Raw genomic sequence first — 21,928 nt, 5'->3', positions numbered from 1 at the left:
TGAACGAGGGATAGAAAGTTTTGCAGAGATGGCCTAGTATGACCCATGGGCAGCCCTAGATAAGTGAAAGGAAGAGTCCCAACTTGACATTGAAAGGTATTGGCTAGAATCTCCATCTTTTCAGCCGACACATTGATAGGATAAATATTGAATTTGTTGTAATTAACACGCAACCCAGTAGATTCTGCATATGTGTTCAGAATTGCTTTGAGGAAGAAAAGTTACTTTTGGCATGCCTCCAAAGCCAGGATGGTGTCATTTGCATATTGAATTATGGGAAAAATCTTGACCACATTTTTGCTGAATTGGGAGATTGAGTATACCCATGTCTTTGAGTATACCCATGTCTTTGGCTTTTGTTAATTATTGACTGCTGGAGATCTGCTGCCACACATTGAAAACCATAGCTTACATTAACTTTACCAGATTATGGCTGAGCATGTGAGCTGTGACTGACTCCCAGAGCCAAGTAGCAGCATAATGATTATTACCGGCAGGTTGATTTGGTGAATTCTTCACATTCACGCAGTTCAACTTAATACTCCAGCCCACATGATGTAATCCGCAGCTGACAACATCGAGACAGCGTTTGAAGATAGTCCAGTTTCCCACAAATTGGTACATTAGAACACTACAGGATACAGTATAAACCAAACTATTAACAACTGCTGCATCGTGTCGCTTTCCAGATATGATACCCCGATTGTATAACTCATCTCGACTTTACAGACGAACAAATGCAAGTCCGATGTCAGAACAAACAGAAGTTCCAGAACTGCCAAGGGCGAACGCATTTATCCACGGTTACTTTGCATTTTCCACAAACCCACGCCTGGGGCTATGCTCTCAAACAAACTCGATTTATGCACTGATTCGAGGAGTTATTATACATAAATACACCTCCTGTGGCATGACTCTCCCGGTCAAGAAACAACATGACATACAGAGTAAGTCCATGGCCACTGGAGCTAGAAACTCTCGTCCCTTTGGAACAGTATGGAGCCAACCATAACTGCTATTCCAGTGACAGCGATTGTGAAGAGGAGCCGCTTGTGTGGTGAAGCATGAGCAGGACGTGCTGGTCGTGCCGGCCGCACCGGCGGCGGCGGTCGTAGCTCTCTCTCTGGAATTGCTCTGGCACTTAAAAAACATCGATCAGATTAGCACTGAACCTGTACAAGATTTGGCATCTTTCTTAAAAAAACCCAAACATGAGATCATACTTAAACAAGTTTGAGTACTGTTATCATCTTGATGAGAGACACAAAATTGAACTTGGAAGCAGGAAGGCCTGGGTATTTGATTTGCGTAATTGATTTCAAGCATAATGAGTTCCATGGATTTGGTTTGGTACAGAAATAACTAGGTTCACTAGAAATACATGATTGCAGTATGTTTATGTAAGTAGAGGGACTCTAACTCTCATCAAGAGGATGATACTATGAGTTGGGGCAATTTTCTTTCTGTTTATTTCCTCAAACACTACACAATGCCATACCCATCTAAGGGTTGGAGACACATATTTATAGCCCTAGAGGCTGCACTACCACACTACCACACCTTCTCACACACACTACACAACAGGATTGTCCTCTAGATGCTAAAGAGACTACAGAGGACAGTCAAAAGCGACTGTTGTCCTCTAGATGCTAAAGAGACTACAGAGGACAGTCAAAAAATGACTGTTGTCCTCTAGATGCTAAAGAGACTACAGAGGACAGTCAAAAAGCGACTGCTGTCCTCTAGATGCTCAAGACTTATTCCATCAGTTTATATGTTGGATCATATCAGTCTTATGAATATGAGTGATCGAAAATTCTCTGTTCATGCAAAGGGATATCTGTTTATACCTGGATGTGTCTGCAGAACCATTTGAGCTTGTATGGCACTGTATTTCGTGCCCTATCCATTCACACAATCTAATATACTTCCTGCATGTTTGGCAAAGTTCTGTTCGGTTTCCACATACATCCTTCATGGCAAAATAGTGTGATCAGATCATGTATATAAATTTTCAAAAGACACTTAGTTTCACAGGACGTAACAAATTATACCTGATGCTCATGGAGATCAACTGCAGGCAATTCAAACTCGCAATATTCACAAGCGACGATTCTTTGTGGGCACTTTTCGCCTTTATGAAGATCCCACCTCACACGTTCTATTGTTTCTTTGCAAAGAGAGCAACTGATCTGTATGCAAGAAGGAAAAAATATTTAATGCAGTAAAATATAATTACCTAAACCAGGAGTTCTAAACGACCTGGGCATAAAAACTACATTTACTCCTCTTGCTCCTATACATCGACATTATTTCACTAGCTCATAGTTTCAATTGCTCAATGTAACACAAAACAAAATGCATATGCAAATTGCAAGTATATGAAGCAGCTACCACATTATCAAGGTGATAAGAAAAGGACCGGTGTAATAAATATGTTAATTCTAACTGTGTAAATTCTGCAATAGTGCAATTAGCTTAAAAGGTAAGCATGGTGCAATCATACATATGATCCCATTTACTATGTCTATAAGAGCCAAATTTACAACATTATTAAAATGAAAATAAGTATTGTCAATCATGCAAAGAGAGAATGATTAAGTATGTCATGGATGTCATAAGAAATCACACTTCAAAGTTCAAACAATTGCAAACATACCGGGGCATGGTTTGCATCATAGTGTTCATCCATAAGTTTCCTAGGAATCATTTCTCCACAGTGCTGGCACTTTTGGAGGTTACGGGCACAATGTACAGAATGCAAGTCGATGTTCGAAGAAGGGATCTCTCGTTGACTGATAAACATAAAAGATAAAGAAAATTAAGCGATACCTAACACCTGACCTGGCAAATAAAGTATGGCTGCTTTAACTCATCAGACTACAGTTCACCAGCAAGTAACAAGCTGCATAAAGCTTGACTAACAACAGTAGTTGGGCACACTGTAGAATGGAGAAAGTGCTGATCCAGAAAAAATCCTATTCTAAAAAGAATGAGAATATAAAGAGATTTAATTGTGTTTAGATATTGATACCCTCTACCATGACTGATTCATTTTAGTTGCTAACAATTAACGCTACGAAGAACAAACCATGTTATTGTAGGCAACCAGGCGAAAGGGCCTCTAACATAATGGTTAAGACTTCTGAGTAGCACCTTCAGGTCCTAGGTTCGATCCCCTCAAGGGTGAATTTATGGCTTGGTTAAAAAAATCCCCTCGATGTGTCTGCCCGCTCTTGAGTTACGTCCTGCACGCCACCCTCCGGCTGGGCCGTTGCAGAGTGGACGGTGACAGCCTGCTAGTGATGGGGGCTAGGGTTCAGGGATTTTCTTGGCCAGGATCATGTTTCGGTCTCTTCTTAATATAATATCGGGAAGGCGGTTTTTCCTTCCCCAGCCGAGTTTTTTTTTCTGTAGGCAACCAAGTATAGGATCCATAATTGGATGGTCGTTAGCAAGATCGCTACTAGGTCCACCGGTGGTTAACTGTACAACAGAATACCAGGACTTGATTCTGCCTTCTATGTTGTATTTGTACTACAGTTGTGTTGAATACAAGTCAAGCATTCTGCAACCACCTACTCTTACCAGGGGCGAAGCCAGCATTTGAGATTGAGAGGGACAAATTAGATTGAGGGGGCTGTTAAGAGGTATTTTACATTATTTATATGGTGATTAGCTAAAAAAATTAGTAGCTTCTATGGAATTTGTAGAAGATTAGGGGGGACATTGCCCCCCTGTGCCCCTCCCTAGAATCGCCCCTGACTCTTACACAGATACAGTTTGTTCATCATTTGTATAAGTAATAAACAAATGAACCCAAAAAGAATAAACACGTAAACACACATTGTCTTTACATTGGATAAAAACAAATAACAATGCCTTGGTACCAATGATTAGGAAAGATTCTCCGGGGTTTTTTTTTCCTCCAACCAACAGTTGATTAGTCCATCTAAGGTTATTTCAGCAATATGTGCAGAAATACATATACCAACCATCGCACAAGTCATCATTCATTCTGATCTGTAATTGTTTCGCTAGCTTGAAATGAAAAATTATAGCAGATCTAGGCTTAGTCACTATTAGGGGGTGTTTGGTTTGAGGATCAACTCATCCTAGATGAGGCGGTGCATCATGAGTTCATTTCACGAATCCAATGAATCACCCCATTCTCATGCTTGTACTAACTAATTATTAGCTTGAGGGATGAGGGAGGAGGATTGGTGGAGAATCTAACAAACTCTTGAGTGAGAAAAATGATGAACCACTCCATATCTCAAACCGAGCACAACATAGGCTGTCTGGGTGAGTAGCTCTAGAGGTTCAAATATGGCCATAGATTAGAACGTCGCATATCTTTCTAACTCCAAATATGGTGCTACGACAACGCCAATAACGTCATCAACATACTGATCACGCGGTACGGCGGATCAGAACCCAACAAACAGCGTCTCTCGTCACCATAGAAATTCTCCTCCTCCTCGACCGCATCGGGGTTCTCCCCAGCTCAGATCCAAGCCTACGAGATCAAGCGCATCACCCGACACGGCGATGCACGTGCACCAAGGGACCGGGAAGCGTGAGGAACAGGGAGAAGGGAAAGAAATTCGGAGCCAGTAACGGACCAATGGGCGCAGGTGGACATGTCGGCCACAGCTGCGGCGGGATCGGAGTCGGCGGCTGCCGCTGCCATGGTGGTTCCTGATGGGCTCGCCTCGCCGTTTGGCCTGCAGCTCCCGATCAGATCGGCGAAGGGGCGCTCCCCTCTCCCGCAGTCGAGACGGCCGCCGCCGAGCAGAGACAGGCTGCGGGTGAGTCGGGGCGGAGACGCAGTCGGGGCACGGACATTAGGCGAGAAGGGGGTCGGTCAGGCGTGGCATGCTTCAGTTTTTCGCATTAACTGCTGTAGCTACTACTGGCATCGACTTTCACCTTCCCTTCTTCCGCGTGTCAAACAAGCATTTTTATAGTTTGGGACTTTATTTTCGCAAGAGAAAAAATAAAGTAATTTTTTAAATTTTTCTTTGAAAAATAAAAATTCCTTGAAAAAAATGAGATTATCAAACTAACCCTTTGGTATTTATAGGGTATTTAGTTTAAGGAATAAATTAGTTCATCATTTTCTAACTCCTCACTTTTGTTTGGTTTGCGAAATGAATGAGTTGATACATCACCACCTCATTCTTTATACTTAGTTAGTTGAGATCATCCAACTAAATTTGAGAAATAAACTCATGATGTACCATTACATATTGAATGGAGTGATTCTTCAAACCAAACACTCAATTAGACTATCTTCATTAGACTCCTTGCCTCACTCCCTACCTCACTCTCTATTTCAAACTCCACTCTACAAACAGTGTAATCTACAGTGCAAAACAGTACTTTGCACGCCCATTTACATGACATGTTGAAGATGGCCTTAGGGCATGTTTGAAAGCATCCAGTTTTAAAGAAACTGGTTTATGAAAACTGAGGTGTTCCAAACATACCAATATACATCTCAGTTTACATATTAAAAACCAAGAAACTAGCCTCTCCTAACTAAACCCAGTTTATGAAAACTAAGGTGATTCCAAACACTATAAACCCATTTTTTCGTAAGATATTTTCTAAAAAAATTAGAGATAAAAACCAAATTCTTAAAAACTAGGTTGCTTTCAAACAGGTCTTAATTTATCTGCTTTTGATGACTTTTTTATTGAATCTATAATAATTTTACTATTTGAGCAACACACAATAAAAATAGAGGTTGGTGAAAGAAAGTACCACGTAATTATATATATGGTCTTTCTTTACCCAAAGAGGGCGGTATTTGTTTAACTACTACATGTTTGGAAGCACCCTGATTAGATCTAACGTCTCTAGTTATCTGGTTATATATGTGCACATGATACATATATTAATCATCATCATCTATCTAGATATAAGGTTTCTAGTTGTATCTAGTTGTTTGGTATATTTTGCTAAAGACACCCTTCCACGTGGTGAGAGTGTAGTGGTGGAAGATGTTATTTATAAATTACAATGATCAAGCAGAGATATTAGATCTAAGATAAATAATGATGATTTAATATATGCACCATGTACAATAATCTTTCATGCACTGGATATATATCATCTTCATACATATATCACCCCTACAGCTCTGCATATGTTATGTCTAAATCCTCTAGCTCTCTCAGAGCAACTCCAACAAAGATCCAAACTGAGTCGTATCTTAAAATACAGGGGACCAGAAAATAGTCTCCAACATTGCAGTAAATTCATATAAGACTTCACTCTTACGTTGTTTGGCGCTTGATTTTTCTGTGCTAGCCCGTTTGGTTATTGATAAATAGATGTTTAAGGCCTGATTGTTGGCAGATAATATGTTAGGGTCCTAAAACAAATCAAATCAGGTCAAAAACAATATTTAGGACTCAAATATAGGTCTCTTTTTTGGAGTTGCTCTCCGGACTCCGGAGGAGTCAGAGATAAAAATAGGAACGAGCAATATCTATTTTATTTAATTGTGCTAATCAAGATTTAAAACTCAAAGATATCTGACTGACACCATATATTAAATTATATGTATCAATTAAACTTAAATTGATGGAGAGAGATGTGGAATCCACTTATTCTAATGGTCACATCCGTGCATTGACTAGCACTAGCTCAAGGCCTCAAGTATTTTCTGTACAGTGACCTGGCAATCGCCAAAGCATCACCCGTGGCCTTCACGGCGTACACCTCCTTTCCGGACTGCCACTCGTTGGAATACGAGATCCAGTCCTTCCTCCACTCCTCCAGCTGGAAGCTCCGGTTCTCTTGCAGGCTCCTCGTTAAGTAGGCGAAGTACTTTGACGCCCTTGGAAGGTAGTAGCTCTTCAGCAGCCCGCTCCAAAACTTATTGGCTGGTGATTTGGTGTTTACGGAGAACAACATTAGTAACGCAAAGCTGAAACCATACAGCTAAACAACTAAAGAAACTGTTCCATTGTACTAGCCATTACCGTAGTCATGCAGTTTACTCTGCTCGGTCTCCGTGTTGTCATACCACATCGTCACCTGTGTTCTGGCGTTCCACTCGTACTGGTGAAAAAGTTCAGTCCAGTCCTCAATAGCAGAAAAAGGGGGATTGGTATATCTAGGATCCAGATGTTGGGGGAAGAAGAATGCATGTGTAGCATACCTGCTGGCGTTCCTTTTCAGTTATAGCAAGGCTTTTTGCACTTTCCAGCCAGGGGCCCAGCAGAAAGTTATCATCAGCAGCTAGTAACGTATCGATATCCACGATGATCTCAAGAAATTTCCTCGCGTGAGCATTCAGGCCATGTGAATCTTTCTTTTGGTACAAACTTATCGCGTCAAGGTAAACTTCATTCGCTAGTTTGGATAGGCACTGCCTAGTTAGGTCGACAAGGTCATACCTGGGGTAAAAGTCACCACCCAGCCAGCAGTAATAATCAGTTAAAGCAAAAGCATGCCTAAGCAGCATAATTAGTTTTATTCGCTAAACTAGTAGCGCTTATTTGGTACCCTGGTTTGGGTACGGTCACTTAAACCAATTGATAGCTGTAACTGCATGAATAGAGTTGGCAATAGCTGAAAATAAGAACAAACTAGTCTCGAGACTTCAAAGGAATATGCAGATTGTACGTACCTATACGTGAGACTTTCTGAAAATGTGCTTCCTGCATCAAGAAATAGTTCAAGGGCTTTGACGGCCTCCTTCGTAGAGTACCACAGATGCGGCTGCGGTAGGATTCCAGACACCTCGCTTAAGAAAAACCTCCTATGGTTTCTCGTAATTGACATGCCCCTTCGTTTAGAAACCTGATAAGTAACTGAGCTGGGACTTATGTCTGGAAATTCAACTATATAGTCTTTATTATGGTCCTGCAACCAAAATATGAAAGGACATGTTACTATACAGACAGGCTCTGGATAGTTGCAACAAAGGGGCTTGTTTGAAATCACACCGCAATCCCATCAGTGCAATTGTATATTGTATGATACAAATATCTCCAAGCTTTCTCTATGTCAGCATTTGCTTGACCATATCTCCTACAGGAGTATGTTTTTAGCCAATCCTGGAAGGTTATGGACAAATGTTAGACGGTAATCAACCTATCAAAGCAAAAACCTGCTGTCAAGATGTTAGACGATTATAGAACAATAGCCACAGCAAGTCTGCTGCAAGGAAAGAGACAAATACTATCTGTAACACATTTTGTACTTCATTCACCTCATGTAAACAAGGTCGCAGAAAGCATGTCTACCAAGAAACTACACAAATTACAAATGTTTGGTGTTTTGGACAATCCTTCTCTGATGCACAGGTCAACATTTAACTCAAGGCAGAAAACTTCAATTAATCCCGATCTCACTGAAATCACATGAAGGGAAAAAACTTTCAGCAGTAGTTATCTTGACTAGATTGGTTATCATAAATACTTAAAATTTATGTAGTGGTGCATAAATAGAATGTACCCTTCAATTATGTATATATAAAGTGCAAACTATGTCTACTGTGGCACCTCATGCTCCATACTCTATACAGCTGTAATAGTTCCAAAACGAAGAAATAAAAAAAAGCAGTAAATCATAATTCATAAAGGCTAGGTTTACATTTGCACTATTTACCTCAACCTCAACCTTCTTATTATGAAATGCCATTTCAGACATAAGTTCATAAACAACTGGATTGTGCTCTATTCCCTCCATGCACATGCCAACGCCAATCTAGAGAAGAGCAAGAGTCAAACACTGCATAAGTAGTCGGATTAGATACAGCACTGAAAATACATCAGTTCTGAAACACATGTATATCATGAAAGATGAACGATCAATCTTTTTTCTCGAACGCGCAGGAGAGCTCCGCGTCATTATGTTAAGAAGAAGATAAAAGGACCAAAATGGACCGAGACAGGTACAAAAAACAAGGCCCTCACGGTGGCCAGAAACGAAAATACAAAAAACAGTCCATAGCTAGAGAGCTAACAACAGAACACCTACAACCATGTGATAGGAATCAATCAAGAACAAGCACAGCAGTGGTGGAGCATGATGGTAGATGTACAGGAGGCCAAACTATGTAAACCATGCTCTATTGTTACCTAGGATGAGGTGATTTCTTGATAAGTTTAAAGAATGAAGAGGGTTCATGGCCCCCTTTGGCCTGGCTTTAGCTCCCCCACTAGAGCACAGAACTCCAGCAAAAGAGAGATGGATTGATTCACTTCAACATTGAAACAGCGGACGACAAAGATTTTCCACTCACACATGAAAATTAAATGTTTGCTCCATAGGACAAAACTTGCACTTACCATTGTTGAATTGTAACTTGTACGGGCATCAATGGGGCCAGATGAAATTGAATCAAGTATGCCATACATTTCAATGTTCCCACCAAAGTTGTGTAACATGCACCTAGATTGAGCAAATCTATCAGTAAATATGGTTGAAAATCAGGAATTATATTCATATTTTAAAGTAACAATGAGAATACAAAAATAATGGTCTGGAATTACAGGATGGTAGGGAGCGGTTGTTAAAAGATGACATACCAGATGTATGGTACGCCGTAAAACTGAGAGGACACTTTCCAAATGGGCTTGACATCAGCAAATAAATCGAGAACTATCATCTTACCAATTGGAACAGAGTGAAGTAGTGCCTGAAAGTTAAAAGGAGCAGGTTAAGTTATTTGTAAATAGATGTTAAAAGGACAAACAACATATGCATTGACCTTCATTCTATGATTTATCACATTTATTTGACTGTTCAAAGTGAAACTCAGTGAAGCAAGACTTGAGCTTACTTTCATTTGTGGCTCCTTCCAGAATGCAGCATCTGAGTAGAATAACCAACCCTGCATTAATAAGCACAAAGAAAAGTTAAAGATTTCCAACTATGTGTTCATCTAATGATATCCAGTAAAGAAAAGGTAAGATTTTTGTCTATTCAAAGACACCGTGTAAGACTTAATACATAACTTTTCTTTTTAAAAAAACATGGAATGGGCCACTAAAAATAATAGTAGCTCATAAATCGTAGTTCCTACGGACAATGTTTGATTGTATGGTGTATTTCTTTATATTGTACTCTGTGCTCCATCTTGTTAACTGGACAAATTACTACCATCTAGAGGATATATGGTTGCTATCACAACAGAAAATTATAAGATGCAGAATGTTTTTACATTTCGAAGGTAAAAGAAGAGTGAGCACACCTGCATTAACCATACTGCATTCTTGTTACCTCGGGACATTGCTTCATAGATAGCAGAACCAAGTGATGAAATATATGCCGGTTCATCTGTTGGTGGAGTATTCTCATTGAATGTGTCACTGAAAGTAACAACTATAACTGTAAAATGTGCAATGTCTACATGATGTAGAAAGTAGAAGCAGCAAGTGAGCACAAGAATATACACAGGATGTCCAAAAGATGATAAGCCACTAGCCAATGACATGAGCAGAATGACATAATGCAACAAATCAAGAATTTTGAACTATCAGTCAATACCTTAAACAGGACGATATGTATATGCAAGCAAGAATGTGGCACGTAATTGATAGATTGATTATGGAGGGTGAAAGGTTACACATACATAGGCAAGGATGACCTAGTGTATGGCTTATAGAAACAGAACCAATCAATTGTGATCCTTGCCTATAGTGACTCAACATGAATCATCCTATCACTAGGGAGTGGAAATGGATGTTTATAAACCCAAATTAACTGAATCTGTGTCTGTTAAAACATATAATATGGATATACATATATGTATTTGTTTCTAATATGGATACTAAATGGATGTCTCCGAATCCGTTTCTATTTTCATATATCATCATGTCCCTATATTCTTAACTTGTTCATTAAAGCATTCATTTCATCTACGGCTCATCACGACTAATGAGAAAAACATAAAATATCTGAACCCATCAGCATATAGTGGGCATTCTCCTGAGATGTCTTCCAAAGCTAAAGCATTGCTTCATGTTTACAGCTTAGGAACAACCCTGCAGGTGGATTGTTGAGATTTTCTCGTCATATTTTCAACATTTAATGTGTATATGTGTGTATTAAGGTGATAGTATGTGTGTTTTGTAAGGGTTCTTTCTACCTGGATTTTTCTTCTTAATATAATGATAAGCAACTCTCATGTGTGTCCGAGAAAAAAGACACTTAAGTTTATCCCTTTCTACAAAACTAAACTGGTATGAAATATCTTATAATGTCAAACTGTTCTTAAAGTTTCCAGCTACCAAGAGTCAAAATGTTCTTGAACATATTCTTTGTTAACAATCAACAGATCATCTCCATAACTGACAAGGAAAGACAAACTATTCCCACTAAGCATATGACAGCCAAACATTGTGACCCAACATGCAAAGGATACACAGAACAATCACAGAATACATTGAAGCGACATTTCAACGAAGCAGATTAGTATTTAGTAGGCCTTACCAGTTATAGATGTTGGTTACATCGCCGTACTCTGCAAACATCCAGAAAAGTTCAAAAAAAGAAGAATATGAATTCTTATATAACATAAATCAAAAGTGCATTCTTATTAATTGATTTATCTGATCCAAACTTCAGAACAAACTCAAGGTTCCTATGATCATATCTTGCACACAAAAAAATCAGGTATATACCTTTTATCTGTTGCCTGATAAAAGCCTGCCCCACATCTATAAACAATGAATCAGAAGGATCAAGAAGATAAGTGCAACACCACTTAGGATTAGCATCAACTGTATTCCTGAAGTAGAAAATATCACGTAGAAAATCATAACAACATAAGATATTTTCAGTAAGAAGTTTTATAACTGAAAACATGAACTGCTAATCAACTGATACTTTCATATTGAAATCAGGCACATAAGCACTGGCAGTACACAGACTTGATATGTTTAAGACATGGCAAAATTTGCCACACGCCCACACGACATGTAAACTGATGTCGAGCAACCTGCAGACATTAAAAAGTGATAAATGCTGTCTGTCAGTCACTCTGGCAGTGTGATAATTTGCTAGAAGACACCATCTCCTCCAGGGATGGAAATGATTATTTTAATGAACACAGGATCTTCTAGCATATTCTCACATTGACAGAGTGACTGCCAGCATGTAACGCTTTTTTTGTGTCCGCAAGCAGCTCGGCATCAGTTTATGAGGCCTGTAGCAAATTTTGCCTTAAGACTTCTACAATCCAGTGCGAAGTTGAGTCAAAACTGCACTTTTTCCCTTGAAAATTAGGACATAAAAACATATCACATAAAGCTATCAGGTCATGTATGCATATATTGCCCCTTACGAATAAGTTGTTGGTGTTGAAGTGTATAAGTGGATTGAATACCTTCTCCCATCAGCTTAAGCTTTTGGGTTAAACTAGTTAGTGCGTCCACTCTAACATGGTATCAAAGACAGAGGCTTTGTTTGTGCCTCCACCCATTTATTTTCACGTTTGCGCCTTTCTCTCTGGCTGCGTTTGTGCCTTTCTCTCGGCTACACATGAGTGAGGATGTTGAAGTGTATAAGTGGATTGGCTACCTTCTCCCATCAGCTTAGGTTAAACTGGTTAGTGCGTCAACTCTAACAGTTTGCTGGTTGCCAGTAGCCCTATATAATGTTAACCCACTAATAACTTAAAATGTTTGTAACTATTACATGTCTAAGGTCACCATAGTTACTGCCTAAGGTAGCATAAATTTTCAGAAGATATTGGTACAAACATATAGGAAAGTGTGGTACCAATCACCAAGTCGCGTAATGTTGGCTGACGGAAATAATTTTGCGAAAATAGCTGGGACATTTCCTGAGAACGATGGAAGAACTGTAGAGTAATAGTGCGTCATAAGTATAACTTGAAACAGTATTTAACCCACCGTAGTAATAGAATATTGATAGTAAAAAGTCCATTGATCTTTTGACCTCATATAAAAACACATTGCTAAAAAAAGCATGGAAAGGTGGTACAAATGCAATGGCATATGTTAAAGGTTGAAGAATAGTAATTTTAGACAATAAAACAACAATGTACCAGGGACCATCCCAAGCTCAATCATCCGGGATAGAATTTTCTTCTGCAATGCCAATTGTTGATCCAACCAGTTTTGTGACAGTGGTCCACCCCACCTAAACAAATTGAAGAATTATAAAACCATTACATTTTGTGTCAGATATGTAAAAAAAAATCATGTCCAAAAAGTCTTAATATCATATAAATTTAACTAGTTAAGTATAAAACAACTGCAATGTTGTGGTCAATGCCATAATTAAGTTAGAATGAACCTTTGCTCACATGAAATGGGAACAATGATATGCAGAGAGAAACAAGCAGTAAGAGAAACTTTTAATAATCTGTACTCAATGCAGCACAATGCAGAGTTCCATTGAACCCAAATCCCAAACAAACACCTCCTAAAGATACATCTTCGACACTTTTAAACAATAATGTAGGATCCTCATTTTTTGAAGCATAAGGTAATTAATCATACTATCTGAACTAATAAACCAACAACTATATCAGAGAATGTAGCCTCATCTATTTTATCGTTATTTACAAACACGCAGGAGAACTGTTTACTCACCCATGCAAGTTCCCCATTCTAGCCCAAGCAAGGAAAGCTGGTCCACCAAAAAAATCATCTAAATCTCTGTCGGTAACATTAAAACTCTGAAATAAAATGCATTGATTAATAAGGCCCCCATGGCAACAGGAGGTTGAGAAGAAACTCAAAACACAGCATAAGTTCAAAATGACGTGGGGACAAGAAAAAGAAGTAACAAAAAAGATCAGGAATATGCAACTCAGATATATTCCCGTCCAATTGGGATAGATGTGCATGTAACCTAAGCAGAAACTTCCCTCTACTAGAGGGAAAATACACACTATACTACGCACTAAAGCGATGTAATTTTCTAATAACTGCAAGTATTCAATCCATGTAACTTATTTGAATTGTTTGAGTGTTGAGATAATAGTTGATGTATAATTATGCAGTTTTTCTCGAACATGTGTAATTATGTAGTTGCAAGGTTATTGTCCATAGTCTCAAAAGTTTGACACATAAAGAACTAATAAACTAGGTTAAATAATTGTCTGCTTGTGTGATATTCTACTGTTTCATCGTATTGATTATAGTTTCTTAGAACAAAACATAAATTTACTGTACTAATATGATCAATTACTGTTGATAAGGGAAAACATTCTAGGTCAACTTACTGAGATAACCTAGTGGCCACGACTGCGCAAAGCTGTGCAGCCTGAATAGTAGTTGTTGTTACACATACACTGGCCAAGATTCTGCTCAGCTTAAACATATAGCCCACCATCAATCAAACTTTTCTCAATAATTTAAAGTACTATAGGTCTAATGCAGTGGCAAGAACTATCTCACTGAGTCACCATGTCGCGCGTTCGAAGCGGACTCTCCGCATTTGCAGGGGAAATGCTTCCCTCGGTTTATCCCTTCCCCAGACCCCACTCATGTGGGAGCCTCTAGCGCTGGGTCTGCCTTTCTTTTAATTTGAAGTACTATAGTGCTATAAACTGTAAAAACTAATGGAAGTATATTTTATAAAATATAAGGTGAAACTTTGATAGAACATTTCAGAGATGTAGATGTGTCTGTCACACTACCTTAAAAACCTTCTGCCAGATAGATTCCTGTCCAGTAAATGCTAAAGGCAAGTTAATTCCTTGAAGCGCCATCCAGTCAATTTCTTTCTCCCATCTTTTCCAGTCCCACCACACAAAAGAGTCTATAGAACGCTAAATGAATTTTGTCAGATAGAGAAAATGTTGGAATCCACATAAATAGTGGGAAGCTTCAGAGTCGTTTCTTTCAAAATTACAAGTTATAAAAAATCCAGTAGGACAAATGTTAGAAGTTGGAAGGGACAGGTCAACAGAGCCAAAAGTCATAGGATGAAATCTGTACGATTAGGGTGTAGGAGAACAAATGCTGAAACATTAGTTCTTCATTTGCAACAGATGTACTACTAGTAGATCGTTACTGCATCAATAGAATGTATGGCAAGAATCGTATTTCCAAGACCACACCATGCCCTTATACTTGCCACACATCTAGAAAGTAAGTACTGACTGTTACAAAGGACAAGGAGGATGACACTGAAGAAATCAAGAAATTAATAGATTTGGAATCAAACAAAGATTATGAAAACAAATGTTTAAGGCAAGAAAGGACTCACAACTAGAAGTGACGACATTCTGATAGTAATTCCACGGAACAGGACGCTCAATCTTGACTCCCTTGCCCTGCACCCGTGGCAGAGATCCAGGAGAAGGAATCGAAGCCAGCTGGGCACCCCCAGTCTTGTCCCAGGAGATATGTGCGCCACACCAGTATTTCAAATACCAATGTAGGCCAGATGCAAGCTCAACAGCTGTGGTTCCCTGGATCCTGTTTAGTATAAACATGAAGAGGTGATTGCATTCACCTTCCCAACGGAGCCAAAACAAATGTACAATTTTGGCAGTCCTTGCATTCTCAATGCTCAACTAAGGAACCAATGCGCAGGACTATCTTTTGAATTTTTAAGCAAAACAATGTGCCAACTTAGCGGTCATATGAGAGCAAAATCTAGAACAAGAATGAGAAACTTCATCACCATGTTTGACTATTTATGCAAATCAAAATCTCATCAATGCGCCCACCATACAGCGGTAGGCAAGCAACAGAACACAGCCTAAGCCATGGGCCATTTCCAGGCTATGCAACCAAAGTTTACAGCATCATGGCAAGTACGAGGGGAAAAAAGGAACATACAGAATCTCCGCTCCACCTTTGCCCGAGCCGTCAACGACGTTGCTTATCCTGAAGCAGCTTGATTGACCGCAGACGCCGCCCTGGAGCGAGCACAGCAAGCAAAACGGGCACAAGAGGGTCAACCAATGCTGCCCCGAAGTAACTAGTAAGCAGGGGGGGAGGGGGCAACCAGCCAACTAGGTACTCAAACCTTGGAGTCGATCTGGAAGCTGAAGCTGCCAGAGTGGAAAGGGAGCAGCCGGCGCAGCAGCCCCGCGGCCGCCCCTTCCTGCTCCGCCGGAGACGCCTTTCGGCTGCCCGCCGCCCCGCGGAGCGCCACCCACGCGGATGAGCCGCCCGCCGCCGCCGCTCGAGGCGGCGAGAGGAGCGTGAGCAGCAGGAGGATGAGGAAGGGGGCGGCGAGGGATAGGCGCCGCGGCGGCGATGGCCTCATCATGGCGGAATTCTGGCCCGTGTTGGGACCACGCTCAATCCACCCCGGTTGCTACTTGTTCGGTGGTGCTCGCGGCGCGCGTAGAAGTAGCGATCACTCAGTCTGCACTCTGCAGCCGCTGACCGCTCAGCGGGAACGAGGAAGAAGGAATCAGTGCGATATCGTCACGGAGATTAATTTTAATCAGAAGGGATAGATAATGCGAGCGTGGATGATGGATCGGAGCGGCGGCGATTTGGACCGCCTGCCGAACGGAGTTGTTGTTGTTATCGGGAGCATCAGGACGACAGGACCTTAACCTTCTTCCATTTGAACGAGTCGGCCAAGGAGTTAACAGACGATTAGGCTTTGTTTGGTACTTTAAACAACCCTTTAACAATCGATTAGACTTTGTTTTGATATATTTAGTATTCATCTCAATATATACATATTAAGATGGATTAGAGTGTAAATTAGATTGGTTTACACCCAATAGATTAAAGTCTCCAATCCCCTTATATACTAGTTAGGTGTCCGTGCCTTGCAACGACATACAAAATATTCGACAAAATGTTAATGGTACGTCTGGAGGAGAAACATGAACAGAAACGGGTGAAATATGCAACAGTTAGGATGTAAATATTAGCTAGCAAGTTTACACAAGAATAAAATACAACAAAATTAAACATTAGCAGCATGCATTGCGTCCTTGTTTTTGGTATCTATCATCTACAACCGAGTAAGTTACATAGTATTACTGAATATACATATAAATTAAAGATCTTACATAATGAGCAGTTGAAGGTAGTTTATTGCCTTAAGGGCATGTGCTCTTGTGGTTTACACCAGTATGTGCATTGGCATTTCTTTTGCAGAAGATAGACAAAAATGTTCCTAAAACTCCTATATTTCATGAATCTCGATGAGCATATGAAGGAAATCCATGTGTGGCGCGTTTGTGATGTTTGTGGGGCTTCTAGTTCAATTTTTTGCAATAAAATAGAGAAAGACAAACACTACTTTAGTTTGTTTTGCGCTAAGGAGCAGGAGCAATTGCAGCCCCCGAGCCGGCCTGTTAGGAAACGACTACGACAACCATCAGACACCCACAATACGTATGCTCATGAATACGACACGATGACACCTTCTGGTCGGTCTAGCTATCACTTCACTTCGAGGCTTTCCAACAGTAGTTCCAATGCTTGGTGTAGAAGTAACGACACCAACTCACGCCTCGTGCATAGCTAGATTATCAGCTCCAAGACAATCATTTCAAAAGGAATCAAGTAACAACGTTAATGTCGCATAAGTTGTAGCAAAATCGGCAATCACAGAGCCCACAAAGCAAACGAAAATCTCGATGATTTCGCATGTCGCTCAAGCTAACAAAAACCAGCGCACCGCAACAGGCTTTAATCTCGTTGGTACCGTGTTGCCTTGAATGCACCGTCCATCGCCTCACCTTCCCATGGTCCCACTAGGGCTGTAGAAATCGGTCGACTGCTAAATCGTTGCTTCTGTTTTTTGGGAAGCTCAGAGCATTTGCCTCGTCGTCTGAATTCTCGAACTTGATCGAGTGGGTTTGCTGGTCGATCTGCTCGCCTCTGTAGGTGCCACGCTTCTTCTTGGTCTTTTTGTGCCTAAACCCGCTGCAGCATGGAAGTGTCCATCAGGTGTTAAGGACGTCCTCGATCCCTTCCTTGTTGTTACCGAGAGAAACCAAAAAATAACATGAAGTACTCACCTTCTCCTGACCAGGCCAAGGATCTCATGTGCCTTTGCGTCGTAACCCGTGTCTGTATCGTCCTGCAAGAGAGGTAAGGTAGCAAAGAAAAAGATTTAGCTTGATAAATGCTAAAAATCCATCAGCATGTGCATGTATGATCAACAAAGCAGCAAAGCACCTTAGCCCAATATGAGTTATCATGAAGCCTCTCGTCTGCAAATCTGACGTTGTCCTCGTTGAAAAGGAGTCACAGTCTTAGGCTGCAGTAGGTAAATAAAACATAAATTTATCGCAATATTGATGATGACATAGGGCACGCAAATGATGCCTACTTCACCTTTTTCAGAACAGAAAGGGCTGATGGACCTAATAAGATCCTTATTAGGGGCACTGCCAAGCATAGGATCAGTGACGGTGTCACTAGTTAGAATACTCGCATGATCTCTACTGTACAAAGTACTGACATGCAAGCCACAATGATGTCAGTGGATCCGAAATCTCAGTTATAGCAAATGCAATGAATTTCTAAACATCCTTATGGTGGATTCACGCTAGTGGACATCATACCAGAGACAAGTCATTGGTTATTATGGAGGCATTTCTGAACCATAATACAAATGTGAGTTGCTAAGGAAGCTAGTAGTGAATGAGGGATCATGTACAGACAAGATCTAAGAATTATCGATAACACCTCCTAAGGTGACTAAACTACAGGAAACAAAGTGCAAAAAGGCATATAGACCAAACGTTAGAGGGAAAGAAAGTTGCATACCTCAGATGAATGTTTCTGCCCGTTGCTTGGTTTTGTGTTGCTTTTTTGTGGAGACCCTGGCGTGGGAGCTGATGCGGCTACGACACGAGCAAGAGGAGGCCCACACGCAGCTGCTGGACATGAAGCGGCGGTAGGAGCAGTGCACCACCTTCCTAGCGCATGTCGGTTGTTTGATGAATGTTGTTAATTATAATTATATAAAAGGTTCTCCATGGATATCGGGCTCTGACAACCTGAAAGTCGCCTAGAGGGGGGTGAATAGGGCGAAACTGAAATTTACAAACTTAAACACAAACTACAAGCCAGGTTAGTGTTAGAAATATAATCGAGTCTGAGAGAGAGGGTGTAAAACAAATCGCAAGCGAATAAAGAGTGTGACACGCAGATTTGTTTTACCGAGGTTCGGTTTTCGCAAACCTACTCTCCGTTGAGGTGGTCACAAAGACCGGGTCTCTTTCAACCCTTTCCCTCTCTCAAACGGTCCCTCGGACCGAGTGAGCTTCTCTTCTCAAATCAATTGGGAACCAAACTTCCCGCAAGGACCACCACACAATTGGTGTCTCTTGCCTTGTTTACAATTGAGATGATCACAAGAACGAATGAGAAAGAAGAAGCAATCCAAGCGCAAGAGCTCAAAAGAACACAACAAATCTCTCTCACTTAACACTAAAGCTTTTGTGGAATTGGGAGAGGATTTGATCACTTGGGTGTGTCTTGTATTGAATGCCTAGCTCTTGTAAGTAGTTGGAAGGTGGAAAACTTGGATGACTTAAATGTGGGGTGGTTGGGGGTATTTATAGCCCCAACCACCAAACTAGCCATTTGGTGGAGGCTGCTGTCGCATGGCGCACCAGACAGTCCGGTGCGCCACCGGACAGTGTCCGGTGCGCCAGCCACGTCACCAGGCCGTTGGGTTCCGACCGTTGGAGCTCTGACATGTGGGCCCGCCTGGCTGTCCGGTGGTGCACCGGACAAGTCCTGTAGACTGTCCGGTGTGCCACCCGCGCGTGCTCTGCTCCTCTGCGCGCGCTGGCGCGCATTTAATGCGTTGCAGTCGACCGTTGGCGCGAAGTAGCCGTTGCTCCGCTGGCTCACCGGATAGTCCGGTGAATTATAGCAGAGCGGATTCTCGAAGCTGGCGAGTTCAAAGTCGCTCTCCTCTGGGGCACCGGACACTGTCCGGTGGTGCACCGGACAGTCCGGTGAATTATAGCTGAGCCCTCTGAAAATTCCCGAAGGTGAAGAGTTGGATAGTCCGGTGCGCCAGACCAGGGCAGCCTTCGGTTATCCCTTGCTCTCTTTGTTGAACCCATTTCTTGGTCTTTTTATTGGCTAAGTGTGAACCTTTGGCACCTGTATAACTTATAGACTAGAGCAAACTAGTTAGTCCAATTATTTGTGTTGGGCAATTCAACCACCAAAATCAATTAGGAAATAGGTGTAAGCCTAATTCCCTTTCAATCTCCCCCTTTTTGGTGATTGATGCCAACACAAACCAAAGCAAGTATAGAAGTGCATAATTGAACTAGTTTGCATAATGTAAGTGCAAAGGTTGCTTGGAATTGAGCCTAGTATAAATACTTATAAGATACGCATGGCTTGTTTCTTTATTTTTTAACATTTTGGACCACGCTTGCACCACTTGTTTTGTTTTTGCAAATTCTTTTGTAAATCCTTTTCAAAGTTCTTTTGCAAATAGTCAAAGGTAAATGAATAAGATTTTACGAAGCATTTTCAAGATTTGAAATTTTCTCCCACTGTTTCAAATGCTTTTCCTTTGACTTAAACAAAACTCCCCCTTGATAAATTCCTCCTCTTAGCGTTCAAGAGGGTTTTAAGATATTGATTTTGAAAATATTACTCTCTCCCCTTTTTGAACACAAGGAGATACCAAATTGAAAATCATACCAATTGAAAACCTCTTTTTAAAATTAGTGGTGGTGCGGTCCGTGCGGTCCTTTTGCTTTGGGCTCATGATCTCTCCCCCTTTGGCATAAATCGCCAAAAACGGATTCATTAGAGCCCTTGCCTAACTACTTTCTCCCCTTTGGCAAAATAAACATATGAGTGAAGATTATACCAAAGCCAGAGAGATGCTCAGAGCGACGGCGAAGGATGAGTGACATAGTGGAAGCCTTTGTCTTCGCCGAAGACACCAATTCCCTTTCAATATACCTATGACTTGGTTTGAAATAGACTTGAAAAACACATTTAGTCATAGCATATATAAAAGAGACATGATCAAAGGTATGTGAATGAGCTATGTGTGCAAATCAACAAAAGAAGTTCCTAGAATCAAGAATATTTAGCCCATGCCTAAGTTTGTTAAAAGTTTGTTCATCTAGTGGCTTGGTAAAGATATCGACTAATTGATCTTTAGTATTAATGTAGGCAAATTCGATATCTCCCTTTTGTTGGTGATCCCTTAGAAAATGATACCGAATGGCTATGTGTTTAGTGCGGCTATGCTCAACGGGATTATCCGCCATGCGGATTGCACTCTCATTATCACATAGAAGAGGAACTTTGGTTAATTTGTAACCATAGTCCCTAAGGGTTTGCCTCATCCAAAGTAGTTGCGCGCAACAATGGCCTGCGGCAATGTACTCGGCTTCGGCGGTAGAAAGAGCTACGGAATTTTGCTTCTTTGAAGCCCAAGACACCAAGGATCTTCCCAAGAACTGGCAAGTCCCCGATGTGCTCTTTCTATTGATTTTACACCCCGCCCAATCGGCATCCGAATAACCAATTAAATCAAATGTGGATCCCCTAGGATACCAAAGCCTAAACTTAGGAGTATAAACTAAATATCTCAAGATTCGTTTTACGGCCGTAAGGTGAGCTTCCTTAGGGTCGGCTTGGAATCTTGCACACATGCATACGGAAAGCATTATGTCCGGTCGAGATGCACATAAATAGAGTAAAGAGCCAATCATCGACCGGTATACCTTTTGATCGATGGATTTACCTTCCGTGTCGAGGTCGAGATGCCCATTGGTTCCCATGGGTGTCTTGATGGGTTTGGCATCCTTCATCCCAAACTTGCTTAGAATATCTTGAGTATACTTTGTTTGGCTTAGGAAGGTGCCTTCTTGGAGTTGCTTTACTTGAAATCCCAAAAAATACTTCAACTCCCCCATCATAGACATCTCGAATTTCTGTGTCATGATCCTACTAAACTCTTCACATGTAGATTCGTTAGTAGACCCAAATATAATATCATCAACATA

At 40.9% G+C, this 21,928-nt stretch overlaps 2 protein-coding genes across 3 annotated transcripts; both read right to left on the bottom strand.

The window, feature by feature from the left end:
* Positions 1 to 752: 752 nt before the first annotated feature.
* LOC100282937 (TRAF type zinc finger domain containing 1) lies at positions 753 to 4,935 on the bottom strand. Of its 2 annotated transcripts, none has more exons than NM_001397647.1 (5): positions 4,626 to 4,935; positions 2,660 to 2,795; positions 2,055 to 2,192; positions 1,851 to 1,972; positions 753 to 1,140 (listed from the first exon to the last, which is right to left on the bottom strand). In NM_001397647.1, the coding sequence occupies exons 1-5, from the start codon at positions 4,691 to 4,693 to the stop codon at positions 969 to 971; spliced, it is 636 nt and encodes a 211-aa protein (NP_001384576.1). In that variant the 5' UTR covers positions 4,694 to 4,935; the 3' UTR covers positions 753 to 968. The 2 variants fall into 2 exon arrangements, with proteins under 2 accessions (NP_001384576.1, NP_001384577.1); NM_001397648.1 differs by having other exon boundaries at positions 768 to 1,134.
* Positions 4,936 to 6,483: 1,548 nt separating this feature from the next.
* LOC103639124 (alpha-N-acetylglucosaminidase) lies at positions 6,484 to 16,523 on the bottom strand. The gene is given in 19 exon segments (NM_001328056.1): positions 6,484 to 6,896; positions 6,996 to 7,074; positions 7,175 to 7,412; positions 7,646 to 7,881; positions 7,965 to 8,075; positions 8,629 to 8,727; positions 9,312 to 9,414; positions 9,552 to 9,661; positions 9,806 to 9,856; positions 10,217 to 10,334; positions 11,458 to 11,488; positions 11,649 to 11,755; positions 12,748 to 12,829; positions 13,037 to 13,131; positions 13,587 to 13,672; positions 14,639 to 14,760; positions 15,211 to 15,422; positions 15,789 to 15,868; positions 15,979 to 16,523. Coding segments are annotated over 19 exon segments (2,445 nt in total). The 5' UTR covers positions 16,225 to 16,523; the 3' UTR covers positions 6,484 to 6,657.
* Between the last annotated feature and the right edge of the window lie 5,405 nt (positions 16,524 to 21,928).

The sequence above is a fragment of the Zea mays genome, chromosome 9 (genome assembly GCF_902167145.1).
Source record: "Zea mays cultivar B73 chromosome 9, Zm-B73-REFERENCE-NAM-5.0, whole genome shotgun sequence".
NCBI classification, from domain to species: domain Eukaryota; kingdom Viridiplantae; phylum Streptophyta; class Magnoliopsida; order Poales; family Poaceae; genus Zea; species Zea mays.
Note: the sequence above shows the minus strand (reverse complement) of the source record. Positions and strands in the feature narration are given on the sequence as shown.

Bases quoted from the DNA above. Each gene is read 5' to 3' on its own strand.
- LOC100282937 (NM_001397647.1), bottom strand. From the start codon at position 4,693: ATGGCAGCGGCAGCCGCCGACTCCGATCCCGCCGCAGCTGTGGCCGAC. The intron at 2,193-2,659 runs GTATGTTTGCAA...TCTTGCATACAG, and splicing joins ATGATGCAAACCATGCCCCG to ATCAGTTGCTCTCTTTGCAA. The intron at 1,973-2,054 runs GTATAATTTGTT...TTTGCCATGAAG, and splicing joins TTGATCTCCATGAGCATCAG to GATGTATGTGGAAACCGAAC.